Here is a 20,711-nt window from a genome sequence, read left to right as displayed (position 1 = left end):
CTGCACCGTGTACCACTTTGAAGGACATGGCCAGGTGCTGCAGTCGGCTTTCTTGCGGAGTGGTGTCCGGCGTTTCTTCTGCACCTTTCTCCTCCTGTTTCTCCCCATTCTCTGCTTCATCCACCAGGGACTCTGGTTTTTCTTCCTTAATGCGGATATCCATAATCCTCTTGTAGAGCTCAGTCCTTTCTTCCTGCAGAGCTCTGCAAAGGTTTTCCAGTCTCTGGATCTTCATTTGGAAGCACTCGTATTCCTTGGATCGCACTTCTCTCTGTAACAGAGGACCGCAAGGTAATATTAATACTGTGCTAAAGAGGCCTTTCAGCCCTCAGTGCTCGTGCCATCACTTGGAAAGACCTATCTGGTTAATCTTAACTCTGCCTTGTTTCTGTGGTTTTGTAAATTGTTGCTTTTCAAGCATTCATCCAATTTCTTTTTACAAATTATATTGGAATTGCTTCCACCACCTTTTCAGGCAATATAACACCATAAGATGGAGGAGTGGAAGTAAGGCCATTCAGCCCATCAAGTCCACTCTGCCATTTAATCATGGCTGATGGGTGTTTCAATTCCACTTACCTGCATTCTCCCCTTAGGCCTTAATTCCTGACGAGATCAATTTCTGCCTTGAAGATGTTAAAGTCCCGGTCTCCACTGCGCTCCGTGGCAATGAATTCCACAGGCCCACCATTCTCTGTCTGATGAAATCTTTCCTCCTTTCCATTCTAAATTGACCCACTCTAATTTTAAGGCAGTGCCCACGGGTCCTTGTCTCCCCACCTCATGGAAACAAGTTCCCAGTGTCCACCCTTTCTAAGCCATGCATTATCTTGTAAGTTTCTATTAGATCTCCCCTCGACCTTCTAATATCAGCTTTATTCAAGCCATCAAAGCAACTGTTTGCCGAGGGGTCAGGGATGCTGTAGGTTCGGGGAGGTAATGCCCCAATGGTCTCACTGCTGGATCATTAATCCAGAGACCCAGGTAATGTTCTGGGGACCCAGGTTTGAATCCCGCCATGGCAAATGATGGAATGTGAATTCACTAAAAAAAATCTGGAACTAAGAGTCTAATAATAACCATAAATCCATTGTTAATTGTCAGATAAACCCATCTGGTTCACTAATCTCCTTAGGGAAGGAAACTGTCATACTTATTTGGTCTGGCCTACGTGTGACTCCAGATCCACAGCAATGTGGTTGACTCTCACATCATTAGAGATGTAACAGCACGGAAACAAACCCTTCAATCCACTTTGTTGGTGCCGACTGGATATTGTACATTAATCTAATCCCATTTGCCAGCATTTGGCCCATATCCATCCAAACTCTTCCTATTAATATACCCATCCAGATGCCTTTTAAATGTTGTAATTGTGCTAGCCACCACCACTTCCTCTGGTAACTCATTCCACACACACACCAGCCTATGAATGAAAATGTTGCCCCTTACGTTGCGTTTAAATTTTCCCCTGTCGTCTTAAACATATGCCCTCCCCTTTGGACTCCCCTATCCTGGAGAAAAGATCTTGTCTATTCACCCTATGCACGCCCCTCATGATTTTATAAACCTCTGTAAGGTGACCTCTTAGCATCACTGCACTCTGGGACGGGCAATTAGGGACGGGCAATAAATGCTGACCCAGTCAGCAACACCCACAGCCCACGAATGAATAAAAAAAACTGACTCAAGCTCAGATTGAGATAAGTAAGGGGATGGAGCCGAGAGACCTCAGTTGTTCTGTCGGCCCTGTGACACTCACCACTCAGGGCAATCGATCAGTGTATGCGTTACCAGGCCACATTAGATTAGATTAGACTTTTTTTAGATTAGATTAGATTCCCTATAGTATGGAAACAGGCCCTTTGGCCCAACAAGTTCACACCGTCCCTCTGAAGAGTAGCCCATCCAGACCAATTCCCCTACATTTACCCCAGACTAATGCACCTAACCTATACATCCCTGAACACTATGGGCAATTTAGCATGGTCAATTCACCTGATCTGCACATGTTTGGATTGTGGGAGGAAACCGGAGCACCAGAGGAAACCCATGCAGACACGGGGAGAATGTGCGAACTCCACACAGACAGTCGTCCAAGGTGGGAATCGAACCCTGGTCCCTGGCACTTTGAGGCAGTCCTCTGCTTCAGGAATAAAGTGATGCCCTAGTTGTTTCCTTCATCAGATTTTTAATTTCATTTCTTTGCAACAAATCTTCCCACGCACTGTAAGCAGCTGCACTGGGGTTCAGTGGGTAGCACTCTGAGTCAATGGGTAGCATTCTGAGTCAGAAACTGATGAGTCTTAGTCCCACATCAGAGACGTGAGTTAGTTAGCTTTCAGTGCAGGTATCGTGGGAGGGCTGCACTGTTGGAGGTGCTGCTTTTCAGATGAAGCATTTGTTGGCCTCTCACACTAGAAATCCCACAGCCCTATTTTGAAGAAGACTGGTGGCAGGGGTGGGGTAGAGCGGGGAATTCCCAACTGTGTCCTCGGTCAATATTTGTCCCCCAGACTACAATACCATTAAAGCACCACAACGAATTGAGTCATTGCTGAACTTGTTGGGTTTTTATACCAGGCCAGAAAGCTTTATAGTTAGATATTTTCTAATCAACCTTTTCAGAATTAAGACTGAGGGGAATTTAGAGTCATAGAGTCATAGAGATGTACAGCACAGAAACAGACCCTTCGGTCCAACTCGTCCATGCCGACCAGATATCCCAACCCAATCTAGTCCCACCTGCCAGCACCCAGCCCATATCTCTCCAAACCCTTCCTATTCACATACCCATCCAAATGCTTTCTAAATGTTGCAATTGTACAAGCCTCCACCACTTCCTCTGGCAGCTCATTCCATACATCCCTCTGCATGAAAAAGTTGCTTCTTAGGTCTCTTTTATATCGTTCCCCTCTCACCCTAAACCTATGCCCTCTAGTTCTAGACTCACCCACCCCAGGGAAAAGACTTTGTCTATTTATCCTATCCATGCCCGTCATGATTTTGTAGACCACGTGATTGAGGTGTATAAGATTATGAGGGGTATGGATAGGGCGAATCGAGAGAGCAGCTATTCCCCTGAGGGGACAATCACGAGGGGGCATAATTTTAGGATCAGGTTTAGGAGATTCAGGGGGATTTGGGAAAAGAACTTTTTCACTCAGTGGGTGATGAGAATTTGGCATGCACTGCCTGGGAAGATAGTGGAGGCTCACAAACTTTAAAAAAAAAATTGAACAATACATAACAATCAAGGACGGGGACAAATGTAAGAAATTTGGTTAGCACATCTTTAGTGGTAATTATTTTCTGCACTGTATGTATCTATGAATCTAAACCTCTGGAGGAGGTTAAACTTGAACTCGGGCCTCTGAGGTAGGGACACTGTCACCATAAGAGTACTTCTGCTTCATCATTATTTTTAATAACTTCATTCGTGGATATGGATGTCAGCGGCTGGACCCAACACTTACTGCCCATCCCTAATTGCCCCTAAACTAAGTGGGCCCTTTCAGAGGGCAGTTAAGAGACAACCTCATTGCTCTGGAGTCTGGAGTCACCTATAGGTTGCAGACACATAAGAATTTCTCTAAAGAAACCATACAGGTTATTTTGTTTTTTAATATCGCCAGATGGGTTTTCAAATGACAATCGATGATTGTTGCCATGGTCACCGTCATGGAGACTACACTTACAATCCAGGATCATGAACTGAATTTCAATTCCACTGGCTGTTATGGCAGAATTTTAACTTACGTCCTTAAAACATTGGCCTGGGCCTCTCCATGGCTGGTCCAGGGGCAATTACCACCTTCTCCAGGATTGGAGGTTGCATGGGACTCAGGGTTAGTGAGCGGATAAACCTGTGGAATGTTCTAGCCCTGAAACCTTAGTGGTCTTCAGGTCTTCTGCATCATTACTCTGGCACCCCTCTCCCATGCCCATCCCCAACCTGGTACCCATCTTTCCTATCTCAAGGGAAAATGATGGAATCCCTGTGCCAGCCACCAAGATTTGAATTGGCTGCTCTCTCATCAATGAGACAAAGGTGTGCTGAGATGAAACCTCAGAGATGGGTGTTTGCTTCCAATGGCGGGATCAATCCTCACCTCATCAATCATGTCCAGGAGAGCCTTGTTGCAGGATTCCCACTTGGTTTTCCACATTATCGTCTCCTTTTCGAGTTTCTTCATCCTCTTCGTCATCTGTAAGTGTAGCACAAAGGAGGTTACAACAGGGGAAACATGTCCCATTTCAGCTCAGCTCACCCACAATGTCTTTCTGCTCCCCTCAATGTGCAACACCTTGTGGATTTAATATGCCCATTTCTGAGATCTGAGCACATACACAAGGCTGCTACTTTCGTGGATGCTAATCTGAGGCTGTTTAAAATGGTATAAATGATCCCATGGTGCTACTTAAAGGGCAGGTATTGCATTGTGCATTTTATCGTTCAACCACCTCCGCTAACATGAACCAACTGGTCAATTTGCATATTTCTGAGACCTCACAGAAGTCATGTGTGTATTTGCCGAAGCTGTGAAGGGTACTATACCAATGCAAGCTTTATCTTAATTCCATCAATAAACCATTTGGTGCAGAGACATCCTGATCACCCAGTAGATCCGACCCACTTATCCAACTGGTTCCTATATCCTTCCACTTGCTCCATTACAATAGTAACCAGTCTTCAACAAGTGCTTAACTGTTCCAAATGCACTGGAGTAATTCACCAAGCTCCTTCTGCAGCACCATTCATAGAGTCATAGAGAAACAGACCCTTCGGTCCAACCTGTCCATGCTGACCAGATATTCCAACCCAATCTAGTGCCACCTGCCAGCACTCGGCCCATATCCCTCCAAACCCTTCCTATTCATATACTCATCCAAATGCCTCTTAAATGTTGCAATTGTACCAGCCTCCACCACATCTTCTGGCAACTCATTCCATACACGTACCACCCTCTGCATGAAAAAGTTGCCCCTTCGCTCTCTTTTATATCTTTCCCCTCTCACCCTAAACCTATGCCCTCTAGTTCTGGACTCCCCGACCCCAGGGAAAAGACTGCCTATTTACTCTATCCATGCCCCTCATAATTTTGTAAACCTCTGTAAGGTCACCCCTCAGCCTCCGATGCTCCAGGGAAAACAGCCCCAGCCTGTTCAGCCTCTCCCTGTAGCTCAGATCCTCCAACCTTGGCACCATCCTTCAAACTTCTACCATCTCCAAAATTCAGGGCAGCAGGTACATGGGAAAACCAACAGCGACAAAACCCCCTCTCGGCCAGTCATAGAGTCATAGAGATGTACAGCATGGAAACAGGCCCTTTGGTCCAACCCGTCCATATATGGCCGTTCCTTCAGTGTCACTGGGGCAACTTCCTAAAACTCCCTTCCTGACAACACTGCCAATGCCCTACACGACAAGGACTGCAACAGATGAAGTGTTTACCCCTCGATCGACATTATTCAAGTAGTTGATCTGGTCAGTTTCAAGTTGTTATTTGTGGGATCTTGCTGTGTGAAAACCAGTTGCTGCATTTCCTACATTACAACAACAACTACACAACACAAAAGTACTAACCCACACTTTCTCCAGCGCAATTAGGGATGGACAGTAAATGCTGGCTCAGTCAGCCATACTCATTCCCCTTGAACAAATACTAAAATGAACGATTCTATGATCCTATGATCATATTCTATGATAATGCTTTGATACACCCTGAGGTAATGAAAGACTCGATATTATTAAAGGTCTGGCTTTCGTTCTCTCTCTCTTTGCAAATGGGTCCAATTAAGACTCCAGTCTATTGACAGTCTGACCATGTGACCTGTTGCATGTTTATTTCTGTCATGACTGCCGCCCTCCTGCCTTCAGTTAAACATGTGTCTCTGATGTGTCAGCAACACCCTCACTGCTTCATATATTGGGGACTCTGAGATTCCAAGCTATTAAACAAAGATCAACATAAATTGTAGCACCACCACCCGTGCCAACAACATAGACAGTGAAACTATGTGGAAACATACCACCATACCCCAAACAGTGGCTACAGTGGCTAAGACCCTCAGCTCAGAGGAGGAGTGGACTGTCAGACACAGTTCCAATCCGAACCTTTTGAACAAGTAACCCAGACTGATGCTGCCAGTGCAATACTGAGCGAGTGCGTCACCGTCAGGGGCATTGACATTGACTCAAGGCCCTGTCTCCTTTCTCCAGTGGATGCAAAAAGATCCCAGGGAAATATTTGAAAGGAAATGTGAGATGACACTCATTCAGTGTCCTCCCAAGAACTCACTTCTCAATCAATATCATTAAAATAGATGGAGCTAGTCAATTTCGCATTGCTCTTTGTGAGATCTTTCTGCCTGTGTTTCCAAATTACGACATTAACTGCACTTCACAAAATACTTCATTGGCTTTAAAGCGCTTTGATGTGTCTTGCAAAAGTTGCTATATAACTGCAATTTATTTCTTTCTTTCGCTATGGTTCCAGATGATGAACATTCACACTTATCACAAGGGTTAAGACCACGAAGATTTCAGGAAGAATTTGCATGAAATGCAGCTCATGAGCTTTGTTAACAGGCGGAGGGCTATGCCATTCTTAACCCTCTGTGCTCAGACCCACATTCACCACCAGCGAGTCTTTGCACCCGGAAGCGTCACAAAGTAATCCCTCTTCCTTCCCAAATCAGGGCAGGTAGCAAAGTCTGTGTGGATCCTGCCTTCCATCGCTTGGAAATTGAATGGTATGTCACTGCCCTCAATCAGTTTCAGAGTTGCTGACCTTTTCCATGTCCTGTTTGAAGTTGCTGAATGTTTCATTGCTTCTCGTCAGTGTCCCCTGGAACTCCTCAAACTTCTCAGCATACAGCTTGAGCTGGGGGGAGAGAGAGAGAGAGAGAGAGGACATGGATCAGCTCTGAGAATTAGGAATTGAGATTCTTTTTCTGTGTAGCATGAGATTTCATGTCATAGAGTCGTGGAGTTGTCCAGCATGGAAACAGACCCTTTGGTCCAACCAGTCCATAATCCCAAACTAAACTAATCTCACCTGCCTGCTCCTGGCCTATATACCTCCAAACCTTTCTTATTCATGTATTTATTCAAATGTCTTTTAAACGTAATTGTACCCAAATCCACTACTTCCTCAGGAAGTTCATTCTGTATTCATACCATCCTCTGCAAATAAAATTGCCCCCATGTCTTTTTTTAAATCTTTCTCTTGTCACCTTAAAAATGTGCCACCCCCATCTTGAAATCCCCCATCTGAGGGAAAAGACACCTACCGTTAACTCTATCTATACACTTCATTATTTTATAAACTTCTATCAGGTTGCCTCTCAACCTCCTACGCTCCAGTGAAAAATGACCCAGCTTATCCAGCCTATCTTTATAACTCAAACTTTCCATACCCGGCAACATCCTGGTAAATCTCTTCTCAACCCTCTCCAGCTTGATAATATCCTTCCTGTGAGTTATTTTATTCTCATCAGACAGGACCAATCTTGAGGGAACAAGGACACAAAGAAGACTCAATAAAGGTTGCAAGGATCTCTGTGTTGCATGGGGCTTACATCTAAGAACTATCTGGCACCACATTTAACAGTTATCAATGCAGGGTTTAAGAAAATAAAACAAAAGCAGAGAGTGCTGGAGAAACTCAGCAGGTCTTGCAGTATCTGTGGGAAGAGAAACAGAGTTAATGTTTTGCGTCACAGGGTCACTGCACTGGAAATGTTAACTCTGTTTCTCTCTCCACAGATGCTGCCAGAACTGCAGAGTTTTTCTGACACTCTGTTTTTGCTTCAGATTCCCAGCAACCACAGTTCTTTGTCTTTTGTGAAGAAACTAAAGGTTTTTTTTTGCAAAAAAGAATGAAAACTGATCTTCAGGTGAAGGTGGAAAAGGGGACAATGACCTTTGTGCTTCTCTAAGTACTGAAAATCATTGCCCTGTGTACCTTGCTGGAACAATTCCAATGGATGCTGTGACTGACATAGTGTAAACTTGCAGCCCCTAGAAATCAGGTAATGTTCACAAGTGCTTGGAGGTCAGGGGTCAGTCCTTGTCAGGTGACAATGTTGGCCGGCCAACCGCCTCCTTCAGTTAAGGGACGGAACAAGAGAGGAGGAAGAAGAGTCAAAGAGCCTTTAAGCTAAAGACAAAGATGCCTCCTCCACCAACTTAGACAGGGAAGAAAATAGAATTAAGGCCAAATTTGATCAACCACAACAGCATGAGAAGACCTGATGGGCTGTCACAAAGAGGTAGTTATAATTTTATATGTTTGGTAGCAATATTCACTTAGCAATAGCAATAGGAACAAGGGCAGGCTGTTCAGACCCTTGAACCTGCTCCATCATTCAATAGGATCATGGCAGATAGGGGCTTTAAAGCATGGATCTCAAAAGTAACCCGGCTTCTCTCGTGGTCACGACTGCATTTGGATCCTGGCCATCTCTACCTTAAGAAGGATCGCAAGAGATGTTTGAAGTTCAGTGAATGTTTCAGCAAAGTTAAACGTAAACTCAGCGTCATCCCTAGAAATCTGAGTAGCTCCTCCACCAAACTCAGGAGAGTTGGAGCTGATGAAGTGAACAGCTGATGTAGTTAGAAAGTTAATTCACCGAGTCAAAAGGCAATGGATAAGACTATGTTATAAACTTGGGCTAACCAATGTCTTATATCGAAGCATCATTTAGCAGATTGAGATAGCAGCTAAATTGGTTTTGTTCCATTTCGTGTCTTGCGGGATTACAGTGAAGGTTTCCCAGGCTGATCTCGGGGATGGTGGGACTGATGTACGAGGAGAGCTTGACTGGGTTAGTATTGTCTTCACTGGAGTTCAGATGAGTGAGGGGGGAATCTCATAGAGACTTATAAAATTCTAACAGGACTAGACATGGTAGATGCAGGGAGGATGTTTCCAATGGTGAATGCATCCGGAACCAGGGGGTCACAATCTGAGGGTTTGGGGTGGACCATTTAGGATGGAGATGAGGGGATATATCTTCACCCAAAGAGTTGTGATCCTATGGAATTTATTACTACAGGAAGAAGTTGATGCCAAAACATTGAATATATTTAAGAGGTGGCTAGAGATAGCATTTGGGGCGAATGGGATCAGAGGTTATAGGGAGAAAGCAGGATTAGGCTATTGAGTTGGATGATAGCAATGATTGTGATGAATGGTGGAGTAAGCTCGAAGGGCTGAATGGCCTCCTCCTGATTCCATGATTCTATGGATCTGGCCAATTTGAGCAGCGATCTGAGCAGAAACTATGAAGACAGCTTCGGTCGCTGTTCTTGACTGAGCTAATTGTGAACCTCACGTGAGATTGGGGTTCCGGGAATTACAGAAGAAGCTGCCCAGGACGAAGAGTCACCCTTGTCCTTCCAAAACAAAACTTATTCAAGATTCATACTGGCTGAACCTTTAAGGAACCCTCAAGTTGCTCTATTGACCACAAAGGCAAACTCAGTCAATTACAGAAACCATCCAGCTGCTGAACACAACTCCTGAACCTCTGACCTTCACTCTACACATCCAATTGCAATCTACAGCTTGCACTGGAATCCTAAAGATTGTTATAGCTACTGATTGCATCTCATCCTTGTATGCCTTTAGTAGTAATTTCATCTCTTTAACTTAAGTAGCTTACAACAGTGTAATAAACTAACCTTGATCTCGTTTAAGAGTAAGCGTTCACTGCTGGTTATTTCCAAATTGATCCACTCGCAGCTTGCAAGGGGGGGCTATGTACCTATTTCTCAGCTTGAACATCACGTTGAATTCCTATTTCTTATGATCTTGACTGAGCTCACCAGGCTTGTCCTAGCACTAGCCCTTCAACTGGGGCAATACCCCATGTCATCACCCATTTCCCACAACATATGGTTCATATGAAAACGATAAGCTCAAATGTCACATCCTTGTAACCTTCATTTACTGCCCATAATACTATCTCACCCACCAGGCAGATTTTCTTCCTTCAGCAGTCACTCTTGCAACAGTTCAAGAATTCCATAAAATATTTAATTGGGAATGAGCAATGTGAATGTAGAAACTTACTTTTAGCTAGCCTGCCTGGTGAGACAGCAGGAGATTGTGAATCTTTGGAATCTCTCAATTCTCACTGTTACATTGGCATTGGATCCATTAAGACAGAGAAACTCTGATTACTTTAAACTTTGCACATTAATACAATCAGGCAGCCTAGCCCTGCAATAACAACGTTACAAACTGTAGTGATCAATTGTCCTGTATTTGATTGCGTATCTCTTCTATTGATGCTTACTGTGGTTAAGACCAGATGTGGAGTCCAAGAAACGTAAATAAAATTGTAGAAAGTGCAAGAAATGGCTATAATTATGAAGGAGACATTTTAAACACTGAAGAAAACATGACATATGCATAGAAATTAACATAATCTCTGCAGAGATTTGAGATGTAAAATATACAATAAAGCTAATGGCCATTGTGGTTAAATCACATGCTTTAGGATTTATGTTAAGCTTAGGTAGTAGCTGTGCTCTGTGTGTAACATGCTTGTCTCGTGAGTCCAAGGGGTTGTGGGCTAATGCAAAGAACAGAATGCAAAAACCACACAGGCTTACAGTGCAGTACTGAGGGAGTGCTGCACTGTCAGAGATACAGTCTCCCGAATGAGATATTAAACAATCCCTGACTACCAATGCTATTTTAGGAGAATGAGGGAAGTTCTGCCTATGCGCTGGCTGATAACTATCTCTCCTGAACATCACTAAAACAGCTGATTTGGTTGCTGTGGGAATCAGTGCTTTATACTGTACAGAGGAGCCTGCAAAACAATTTAGTTTATCTTGAGGTTGTTGAAACAAAATGCAGACTTTTTGTACCCAGGACTGTGGTGAACTGTTGTAGCAAACCAGTTGGCCAGTTGATGGAAATGATTTACGTGTGAGTTTAGAAACCTGTTCCATAGAGCCACATGGTGGACATGTCCTGCCATATTGTGACTGTTGACAACACAAAACACAGTTGACACAGGAAAATGGCCAATAATAATAACAATACAAGTGGGAAGCTCGCAGCATTGCAATGTGGCTCTCCAGGCAGTGCTCTTGCCTCTACACTTAATGATTGTGGGTTCCAGCTCCACTATAGGTAGTTGAGCCTTGTGTTCTGATTGACATCTCCCAGTACAGGGCTGAGGGAGTGCTGCATTGCTGAAGGTGCTGTTTCTTTCTGGTGCAGGGATAAAATGGAGATCTTTTTGACCTGCTTGAGTCAGATCCCAAGACATCTTTTGGAAACAGCCAGTGAATTCCTCCTGGTGTTGAGGTTGATGGTTATTTCCAAGCCAGCATCATTAAAACGCATTTTTATGCCTCTTGCTTATTCCTGTTTAGCTTCTCCAAAAGAGTCTACCTTCCATCCCTGTCAGACAATACAGAACTGATTGAAAAAGCCCACTGTCTGTGAATGCAGTGTGTGTTTGTGTAACTTCCAGGTGGATCAGTCTGTGAGGTCTGTCGGAGTCCCCAGACACCTGTACACAATTCACCTGGGCTCGCAGCAGGGTTTCCTGTTCCCTCATGATGTTGGTTTGCACCTTCCACTCAGATGCTTGATTGAGCAGCTGTTTGAAGAGAGACAGAGAAAGAAACACCTCAAGCAATCACTTTAATCCAAGTTCCACCTTCTCAAGAACAAGAATGCCCATGTTTCAGGCAAATATTTGGGACCCAACATGACCGTGTATCTTGTAAAGTGTTGATGGCAAGGAAAAGATGTCTCATGCTTGTCCCACCCACATCTCCTTATGGCTGCAACATAGGGACCTGAGACGCTCCTCCAGCCTCCTGTCCTTCCTTGCCCTCACCCTCCTCCCAGTTGCAGGTTGTGGAATGATATTATGACCCCAAGGACATAATCCTTTTTTGTTACAACGAAGGCAATAGCAAATCCTTCAGTGTAGCTACCTATGATTCAGATATGTTGGTTTACAGATACCTGTGATCCTGGTCTATCAGTTTACAGATACTGTCTGGAGGTAAGGCTGCAGTGCTGACCACATCCGTAGTGTACAGGGATTTCCTACTTCGGGCAGTCTGATTCTGTGATGTTCTTTTACCTTTAAAGAATCATGGACGCAGTCCATTCAGCCCACTGGGTCCACACTGACCCTCCAAAGAGCATCCCATCCAGACCCGCCCTATCCCTGTAGCCCTGCATTACTCATGGCTAGCCTGCACATCCTTGGACACAATGGACGATTTCCCATGGCCAATCCACCATAACCTGCTCATTGTTGGACAGTGGGAGGAAACCAGAGCACCCAGAGGAAACCCATTTGGACACAGGGAGAAAGTACAAACTCCACACCGTCACCAGAGGTGGAATTGAACCCGGATCCCTGGTGCTGTGAGGCAGCAGTGTTAACCACTGAGCCACTGTGCTGCTTTTTATGAGCGTTTGGTTGTCTAATAATTGGTTGAACCACTAATTAGAGTCCTAGAGATGTACAGCGCGGTCCAATGCGTCCATGCTGACCAGATATCCCAACCTAATCTGGTCCCACTTGCCAGCACCCGACCCACATCCCTCCAAACTCTTCCTATTTATATACCCATCTAAATGCCTTTTAAATGTTACAATCGTACCAGCCTCCACCAAGTCCTCTGGCAGCTCATTCCATACATGCACCACTCTCTGCATGAAAACGTTGCCCCTTAGGTCACTTTTATATCGTTCCCCTCTCACCCTAAACCTATGCCCTCTATTTCTGGACTCCCCCACCCCAGGGAAAAGACTTTGTCTATTTATCCTATCCAAGCCCCTCATGATTTTAATAAATCTCTATAAAGTCACCCCTCAGCCTCTGACGCTCCAGGGAAAACAGCCCCAGCTTATTCAAACTCTCCTGAGAGCTCAAATCCTCAACATCCTTGTAAATCTTTTCTGAACCCTTTCAAGTTTCACAACATCCTTCGATAAGAAGGAAACCAGATTTGCACGCAATATTCCAAACGCGGCCTAACCAATGTCCTGTACAGCCGCAACATGACCTCCCAACTCTTGTACTCAATACTCTGACCAATAAAGGAAAGCATACCAAATACCTTCTTCACTATCCTATCTACCAGTGACTCCACTTTCAAGGAGCTATGAACCTGCACTCCAAGGTCTCTTTGTTTAGCAACACTCGCCAGGAGTGTATAAGTCCTGCTCTATTTGCTTTCCCATCTGTCACTCGTCAGCCCATTCGCCCATCTGATCAAGATCCCATTGTAATCTGAGGTAACCTTCTTCGCTGTCCACTACACCTCCAATTTTGGTGTCATCTGCAAACTTACTAACTGTACCTCTTATGCTCACATCCAAATCATTTATGTAAATGACAAAAAGTAGAGGATCCAGCACCGATCCTTGTGGCACTCCACTGGTCACAGGCCTCCAGCGTGAAAAACAGCCCTCCACCACCACCCTCTGTCTTCTACCTTTGAACCGGTTCTGTGTCCAAATGCTAGTTCTCCCTGTATTCTATGAGATCTAACCTTGCTAACCAGTCTCCCATGGGGAACTTTGTCGAAAGCCTTACTGAAGTTCATATAGATCACATCCACTGCTCTGTCATCATTAACTCTCTTTGTTACTTCTTCAAAAAACTCAATCAAGTTTGTGAGACATGATTTCCCATGCATAAAGCCACGTTGACTATCCCTAATCAGTCCTTGCCTTTCCAAACACATGCACATCCCGTTCCTCAGGATTCCCTCCAACAACTTGCCCACCACCGACGTCAGGCTGACTGGTCTATATTTCCCTGCCTTGTCCTTACCACCCTTCTTGAACAGTGGCACTGCGTTTGCCAAACTCCAGTCTTCCGGCACCTCACCTGTGACTATCGATGATACAAATATCTCAGCAAGGGGCCCAGCAATCACTTCTCTAGCTTCCCACAGAGATCTAGGGTACACCTGATCAGGTCCTAGGGATTCCCATAGTTAGAGACCACCGTGTGTGCCAGTAACTGGCCAATACTTGCATAGTCCTTTTCTCGTTGATGCCGTTCCTCCATTTCCTTTATCAGCTCCTGTGCCTGTGCGAGCTTTGCGTCCATCAGCTGTTGCTGCAGGTCCTTGTGCTTGAAGGCCTTTTCAAAGTGCTGGAGGAAAGACCACACGCAAAATGGTCAATGGTTACACCCTACCAACAGGCCGTGACTGGCTCGGGAGATCAACAAATCCTGACCACCCAAACCTGCAGCCCTGTGACCCTTTGATCAGGGTTCATTAGACCACCCACCATTGGGGACCTGGCAGGATTACTAACAGCCGATGGGAAATGTGTGCTGGGTATTGCCAGTGTTACACTCACCACCTTCCTGTGAAATCCCTTCAGCCGTTAAAGGCGGGACTTCACTGATTGACATCCTTCTGTAACAAGGAATGGAGAATAAACAGAGAGGCACAGGGAGATCCCATACGTGAATGAAGAGGGGGATGTTCCACGATGTTTGGAGTGTGTGGTATTCCTGATTTCCGATGTCACTTCATGATCATTGTTGAGCTTTGAGGACTTCCTATAGATCATTTACATAGGACCTTCCTATATTGAGCGTCGCTCGCTGGTCTTGAACTGAGGGATCTACTTAGCCATGTTTAGAGTGAAGAGGTAACCTCATTGCTGTGGGTCTGGAGTCACGTGCAGGCCAGACTAGGTGCAGCCAGGAGATTTCCGTTGCTACAGGATATTGGTGCCCAATCCCATTCACGTGGCAGTGAGCAACATCTGGGAGAAAAGTCAACGGAGGATTTAAAACAACATATTTCAGTTGGCACCGGTCTTCTGATCTTGGTGCTAATTCCTTATTCTGCCTTATCTCAGAGTGAACATTTATCGTGCTAATGTCAAGGCCCATGGCCTGAAGCAGTGTGGATAAATCCACGAATCCACACGCCTATTCCTTCTTTCCTAGCTGCCATCTCCTGTGGCTTATGGGCCCTGGGAGAAGTTAAGGGAGTAAAAGTAATTGAGGAGGTCAGGGTGGCAGGTGGGTGAAGGGGTAAGGTCCCAGATGAGTGAGGGAGTATAATGCCTCATAGATGAGGGGTTAGAGTGCTGGGTGGGTGAGGGTTACAGGTGACAGGTGGTTGAGGGAGACAGTGCTGAATGAAGGATATTTCTGCCAGGTTAGGTGGAAGGTCAGTGAAAGGGTGTAAGTAGCAAGTAAATGAGAGGGTATTGGTACCAGGTGATGGAGAGCAGGGATGTCTGGTGAGTGAGAGGCTGAAAGTGCCAGGTAAGTGAGAGTATGGGGTGCCAAGTGGGCGAAGAGTTATTGGTGCCAGGTGGAAGGTGGGTACAGGTATGTGGTGGATCAGAGACTGGGTGGCAGCACGGGGGTAGATAAGGAGGTCATGTTGAGGGGCAGGGTTGGGTTGCGGAGGGGTAAAGAAGGGAGGTGGCGGTAGCGGGAACTGGCATGTGTGTTTGTGTGTGTATGCATGTGTGTGTATGTGAGTGTGGAAGTGTGAGAGTGTGAGTGTGGGAGTGTGTGTGTGGATGAATTGGGGGAATGGTTTTAAGAGATTCAGGGGGTGGGAGTCAGTGTAGTAAGTTATTTTGGAATGGGGGGACAGTGTTGACCCTCTGGGATGTTGGGGTTGAGGGCAGGGGTGTCTGATATTCATGTTGGGGGATAGATTTAGGATTAGTCTCCGTGGGGACTCATGAGGGTCAGTGTAGCGTTGAGTTTAAAGTTCGAGGAAGTTTAACTGCTCTGATTTTCCTAGATATTGCTCAGAAGGGTGAAACAAAAGTCTCTCAGATCTAGGAACTTTCTCAGAGCTTTTCAGACATCAACTGATTGGCCATTGGAAGTTTCAGATTCTGGGTCAATTCAAGAAGAATTGCTACTTTAGAGCTTCTGCAGAATCCAACCTACACTTGGGCATAGACTGTGTTCCCACTGAGAAATCGAGGCTGTTATCTTTATATATTTCATCCAATGCAGTAAATCCAGAAAGAAATCAGACCAACAGTGGTTAGCATTGGCTGCTGGGTGTACCACAGATCCCAGGTGTGAGAATGCGTGTATATCCCTGTCTGTGTGTGTGAGAGTCATAGAATAGAATCCCCACAGTGTGGAAACAGACCATTTGGTCCACCAGGTCCACACCATCCCTCCAAAGAGATTCCCACCCCCCTACCCAACTCTGTAATTTCCCTGCATTTCTCACGGCCAATCCACCTTACCTGCACATCTTTGGACTGTGAGGGGAAACCAGCGCACCCAGAGGAAACCCACACAGACACGGGGAGAATGTGCAAACTCTACTCAGACGGTTACCTGAGGGTGAAATCAAACACGGGTCCCTGGTGCTGTGAGGCAGCAGAGCTAACCACTGAGCCACCATGTCACCCAGTGTGTGGGGGAGTGTGAGTGTGAGAGAATGTGCTGTAGGTGTATGAGAGTGTGAGTGTGAGAGAGTGAGTGTGAGAAAGTGTGTGTGTGAGTGTGTGTGTATGTTTGTGAGTGAGTTTGTGTGAATGTGTGTGTCTGTGTGTGAGACAGTATGTATGAGTGAGTGTGGAAGTGTGAATGAGGGAGTGTGTTACCTCCTCCCGGGTATCGTACTGCTCGATGATGGTTTTCAGTTTGTTGGCCAGCTCAGTGTTTTCTTCACAGAGTTTGACGTTCCTCTGGCTGTGCTGGTCAATCTGAGCCTGGATATCCACCAGGGTGTCCTGGAAATGTTTCGTCACCTCTTTCCGTTTCTCCTCCTCCTCCCTCGCTCGCAGCAAACTCTCCTCCTGCTCAAGGAATGGGGATCAGGGTACACACAAACAGACAGCAAGGCACATGTGTCGACAGTTCCCATCTCCTCGTGCCCTCAACTCCCTCACTGGGGGATCCATTCCCTCAGCCATGTGACCCATTCCCCCAACTATGTGATCAGTTTCCCACACCAATGCAATCTACTTTCTCCACAGTATGATCAATTTCCCACACCAATATGATCTACTGTCCCTTTTGCATGACTCATTTTCCACACCAATAAGATCCACAGTCTTCCCTGTGTGATCCACTCTCTCTGCTGTGTGATCTGCTTCTTGCACCAATAAGATTAGATTACTTACAGTGTGGAAACAGGCCCTCCGGCCCAACAAGTCCACACCAACCCACCGAAGTGCACCTACCCTACCCATTCCCCTACATTTACACCTGCATCTAACACTACAGGCAATTTAGCATGGCCAATTCACCTAACCTGCACATTTTTGGACTGTGGGAGGAAACCGGAGCACCCGGAGGAAACCCACACAGACACGGGGAGAATGTGCAAACTCCACACAGTCAGTCGCCTGAGGTGGGAATTGAACCCAGGTCTCTGGCGCTGTGAAGCAGAAGTGCTAACCACTGTGCCACCGTGCCACCCACAAATAAAATACGCTCTCTCCCCTGTATAATCCACTCTCTCCCTGTGTGATCCATTCCCCACACCAATATGATCTACTCTCTCCGTGTGATCCATTTCCCACACCATTAAGATCCACTTACTCCCCTGTGGGATCCACTCTGTCCCCTTTGTGATCCAGATCTGAGATCTGTCAAAGTGGTGATGTTTTCAGGTGACATTTTAAACACCCAATCCTTTCCTTCGAGCATGGGCCAAATGAGATGTGTCAATGAGGTTTAGACTACAGTGTGTGTATTTTACAAAGCCACCTTTTAATGTGTTTGCACTTGTTCCTGAAGCGAGTCCCTTTGACCCAGCCTCTCCCTGGGTCCACTCACCTTGAGAGTCTTGTTGTGTCTCTGGAGTTCTCGGCACAAGCTCTCAAGTTTGCTTCGAGCCAGTACTGCCCTGCTGTGCTCACTCTGTAGTTGGTCCTTCTCCCTGCTCAGGTAATCCAGCTTCCTCTGTAACAGCTTCCTCTGTTTCTGTTCTCCTCGGTACTCTTCCAGCTGCATCAAGAGAGGAATCTCGATAAATGCGGCAGGGGACACTGATGATCACTGTCTAGCTCTGTCACTGCACTGCTCTGGGATAACAGGGGAATCACATTCCCCTGTGACCCCAGAAGGGCATCGGGGATGTCAGCAATCACCAGGAATCACTGGGAAGTCTAGGGTTCTCCGGGGGATACAGGGATGTTCCATCACTGGGGAATACCAATGATCACCTGGAAATGTTGGGAGGTGTCAGGCAACAATGAGAATGCTGGAATCACTGGGAATCTTTGGAGATTATGAGAAAGAGCTTGTGCTCGAAACGTCGACTCTTCTGTTCCTCGGATGCTGCCTATGCTTTTTCAGCACCACACATTTTGAATCTTTGGAGATTAGATTAGATTAGATTAGATTAGATTAGATTACTTACAGTGTGGAAACAGGCCCTTTGGCCCAACAAGTCCACACCGCCCCGCCGAAGCGCAACCCACCCATACCCCTACATCTACTCTTTACCTAACACTACGGGCAATTTAGCATGGCCAATGCACCTGACCTGTACATTTTTGGATTGTGGGAGGAAACCGGAGCACCCGGAGGAAACCCACGCAGACACGGGGAGAATGTGCAAACTCCACACAGTCAGTCGCCTGAGGCGGGAATTGAACCCAGGTCTCTGGTGCTGTGAGGCAGCAGTGCTAACCACTGTGCCACCGTGCCGCCCCCAGGAAAACACCAATGATCCCCTTCTCAGTGAGACATTAATACTCAGATAGGTCCGGCCGAGCATCAGTTCAGCTGTCTTTTAACACAGAGTTATTTATTACAGCCACAACGACTGACTGTACTGAGGGAACAGACTACAAACTTGGGAGCTTGGTGACTGGGGAGTTGGCAAAAAGTAGAAGAGGGGGAGGAGGACATGTCTGTTTGCTTTTGCTTTTCCACCCCTCCTGCCTTCCTGGAGGGAAAAGAAACTAAATGTTTGGGAGGTGTTTAAGGTCTATTCTGGTTGACGGGTTACTCAATGAGCTGATGGGTTTGTTCTCAGATGTTTCGTCACCACGCTCAGTAACATCATCACTGAGCCTCCGGTAAAGCACTGGTGTTCTGAACCACTTGCTATTTATGTGCCGTGGTCTGTTGTAGTGGGTGATATCACTTCCAGTTCTGTTTCTGAGAGGTTGGTGAATGGGGCCCAAGCCTGTAAGTTTGTTAATGGAGTTCTGTCTTGAATGCTAGCCCTCTAGGAATTCCCATGTGTGACTTTGTTTAGCCTGTCCCAGGATGGATGTATCGTCCCAGTCAAACTGGTGTCCCTCTTCGTCTGTGTATATGGATACCAGTGATAGTTGGTCATGTCTTTTGGTGAGTAATTGGTGCTTGTGTATCCTGGTGGCTAGTTTCCTGCCCACCTGTCTGATGTAATGTTTGTTGCAGTCCGTGCAGGGTATTTTGTATATAGCGCTCATTCTGGTGGTTGTGAGTACGGGCTCCTCTAAATTCATCAGGAGCTGTTTCAGTGGTGTGGTAGGTTTGTGGGCTACCTAGGGGCCGGTGTAGTCTGGTAGTCAGCTCTGAGATGCCTTTGATGTGTGGTAGCGTGACTAGAGTGTCTGGGCCTAATGTGTCTTCCTAGTTAGGTCTGTTGTATAGGAATCGGCGGACTGCACTTTATTGGGTAGCCGTTGTTCCTGAATACGTTGTCTAGGTGTTTCTCCTTGGTTTCTCGTAGTTGCAGGGTACTGCAGTGTGTTGTGGCTTGTTTGAATCGTGTCCTGATGCAGCTCTGTTTGTGGGAGTTGGGATGGTTCCTCCTGTAGTTGAGTATCTGGTCTGGGTGCACGCCTGAAAACAAACTCACCAGCTCAGCCAGCACACTGACAACCTGATCCACTATCTGAGCTACAAATCTTCTTCAAGATCTCAAAGGTCCATTCCCGTCTTAAGTTTTAAGAAAGCATTTAACTTGATGGTAAAATTAATAAAATTTCTGAAAAAAGCAAGATCCATAAGTGTACAATATATTTACAAGTTAAAACTCGTTAATGATGGTAGTAAAGGTGATGAGTCAAAGCTGTAGCTTGTGGGAGCTCCTGGATGGTATTGAGAACCAGGATTTAACATGTCTATGGTTAGTGTTTGAAGTTCAAGCAGTTTCAGTTCTGAGATTAAGAGCTGGAGGCCTAACTGCAGATTCCAGAATTTGAAATTGAAGTTTTTCTCAGTCACAGTGATCATAGATTAATAGACAGCCCATCTGATTCTATACACTCTAGGTCCATAGCAATGTACAGTCACAATCATAATCATAGAGTCCTACACCAAACTGGTCCATGCCAACCAAATGTCCATCCATAGTAACCCTATTTCCCTGCACATAGCCCAAATCCTTCTAAACCTTTCCTATCCATGTATTTGTCCAAATGCCTTTTAAATGTTGTTAATGTATCTGTCTCACCCGCTGGTGGCACATTCCATATGCCTACCACCCTCTGTGTAAAAAATGTTGCCCATCAGGTTCCCTTTTATTCTTTCCCCTGATCTTGAAGTGATGCTCTCTAGTCTGCGATTCCCCAATCCTGGGAAGAAGATTGAGTGCACTCACCCTATCCATGCCTCTCATGATCTTATACACTTCTATAAGATCCCCCCTTAGTCTCCTACACTGTAAAGGAAACAGTCCTCGCTTGTCCAACCACTCCCAGTAACTCAGATCCTTGAGTCCTGGCAACTTCCTTGTAAATTTCTTCTGCACT

General features: G+C 45.8%; 1 protein-coding gene across 2 annotated transcripts in view; it reads right to left on the bottom strand.

Annotated features, from left to right (window-relative positions):
• Positions 1 to 20,711, bottom strand: part of txlnba (taxilin beta a) — a 54,476-nt gene that overhangs the window by 782 nt on the left and 32,983 nt on the right. For both annotated transcript variants that reach the window (XM_072580320.1, XM_072580321.1), the window contains exons 4-10: positions 17,797 to 17,967; positions 16,617 to 16,811; positions 14,041 to 14,160; positions 11,557 to 11,631; positions 6,795 to 6,887; positions 4,113 to 4,208; positions 1 to 271 (exon numbers count right to left, since the gene is read on the bottom strand). The exon at positions 1 to 271 is cut by the window's left edge and continues 782 nt beyond it. In XM_072580320.1, coding sequence (XP_072436421.1) covers positions 1 to 271; positions 4,113 to 4,208; positions 6,795 to 6,887; positions 11,557 to 11,631; positions 14,041 to 14,160; positions 16,617 to 16,811; positions 17,797 to 17,967 — 1,021 coding nt within the window. The remainder of the gene's footprint in view (positions 272 to 4,112; positions 4,209 to 6,794; positions 6,888 to 11,556; positions 11,632 to 14,040; positions 14,161 to 16,616; positions 16,812 to 17,796; positions 17,968 to 20,711) is intronic.

This window comes from Chiloscyllium punctatum, chromosome 11 (assembly GCF_047496795.1).
Source record: "Chiloscyllium punctatum isolate Juve2018m chromosome 11, sChiPun1.3, whole genome shotgun sequence".
In the NCBI taxonomy this organism is placed as follows: domain Eukaryota; kingdom Metazoa; phylum Chordata; class Chondrichthyes; order Orectolobiformes; family Hemiscylliidae; genus Chiloscyllium; species Chiloscyllium punctatum.
Note: the sequence above shows the minus strand (reverse complement) of the source record. Positions and strands in the feature narration are given on the sequence as shown.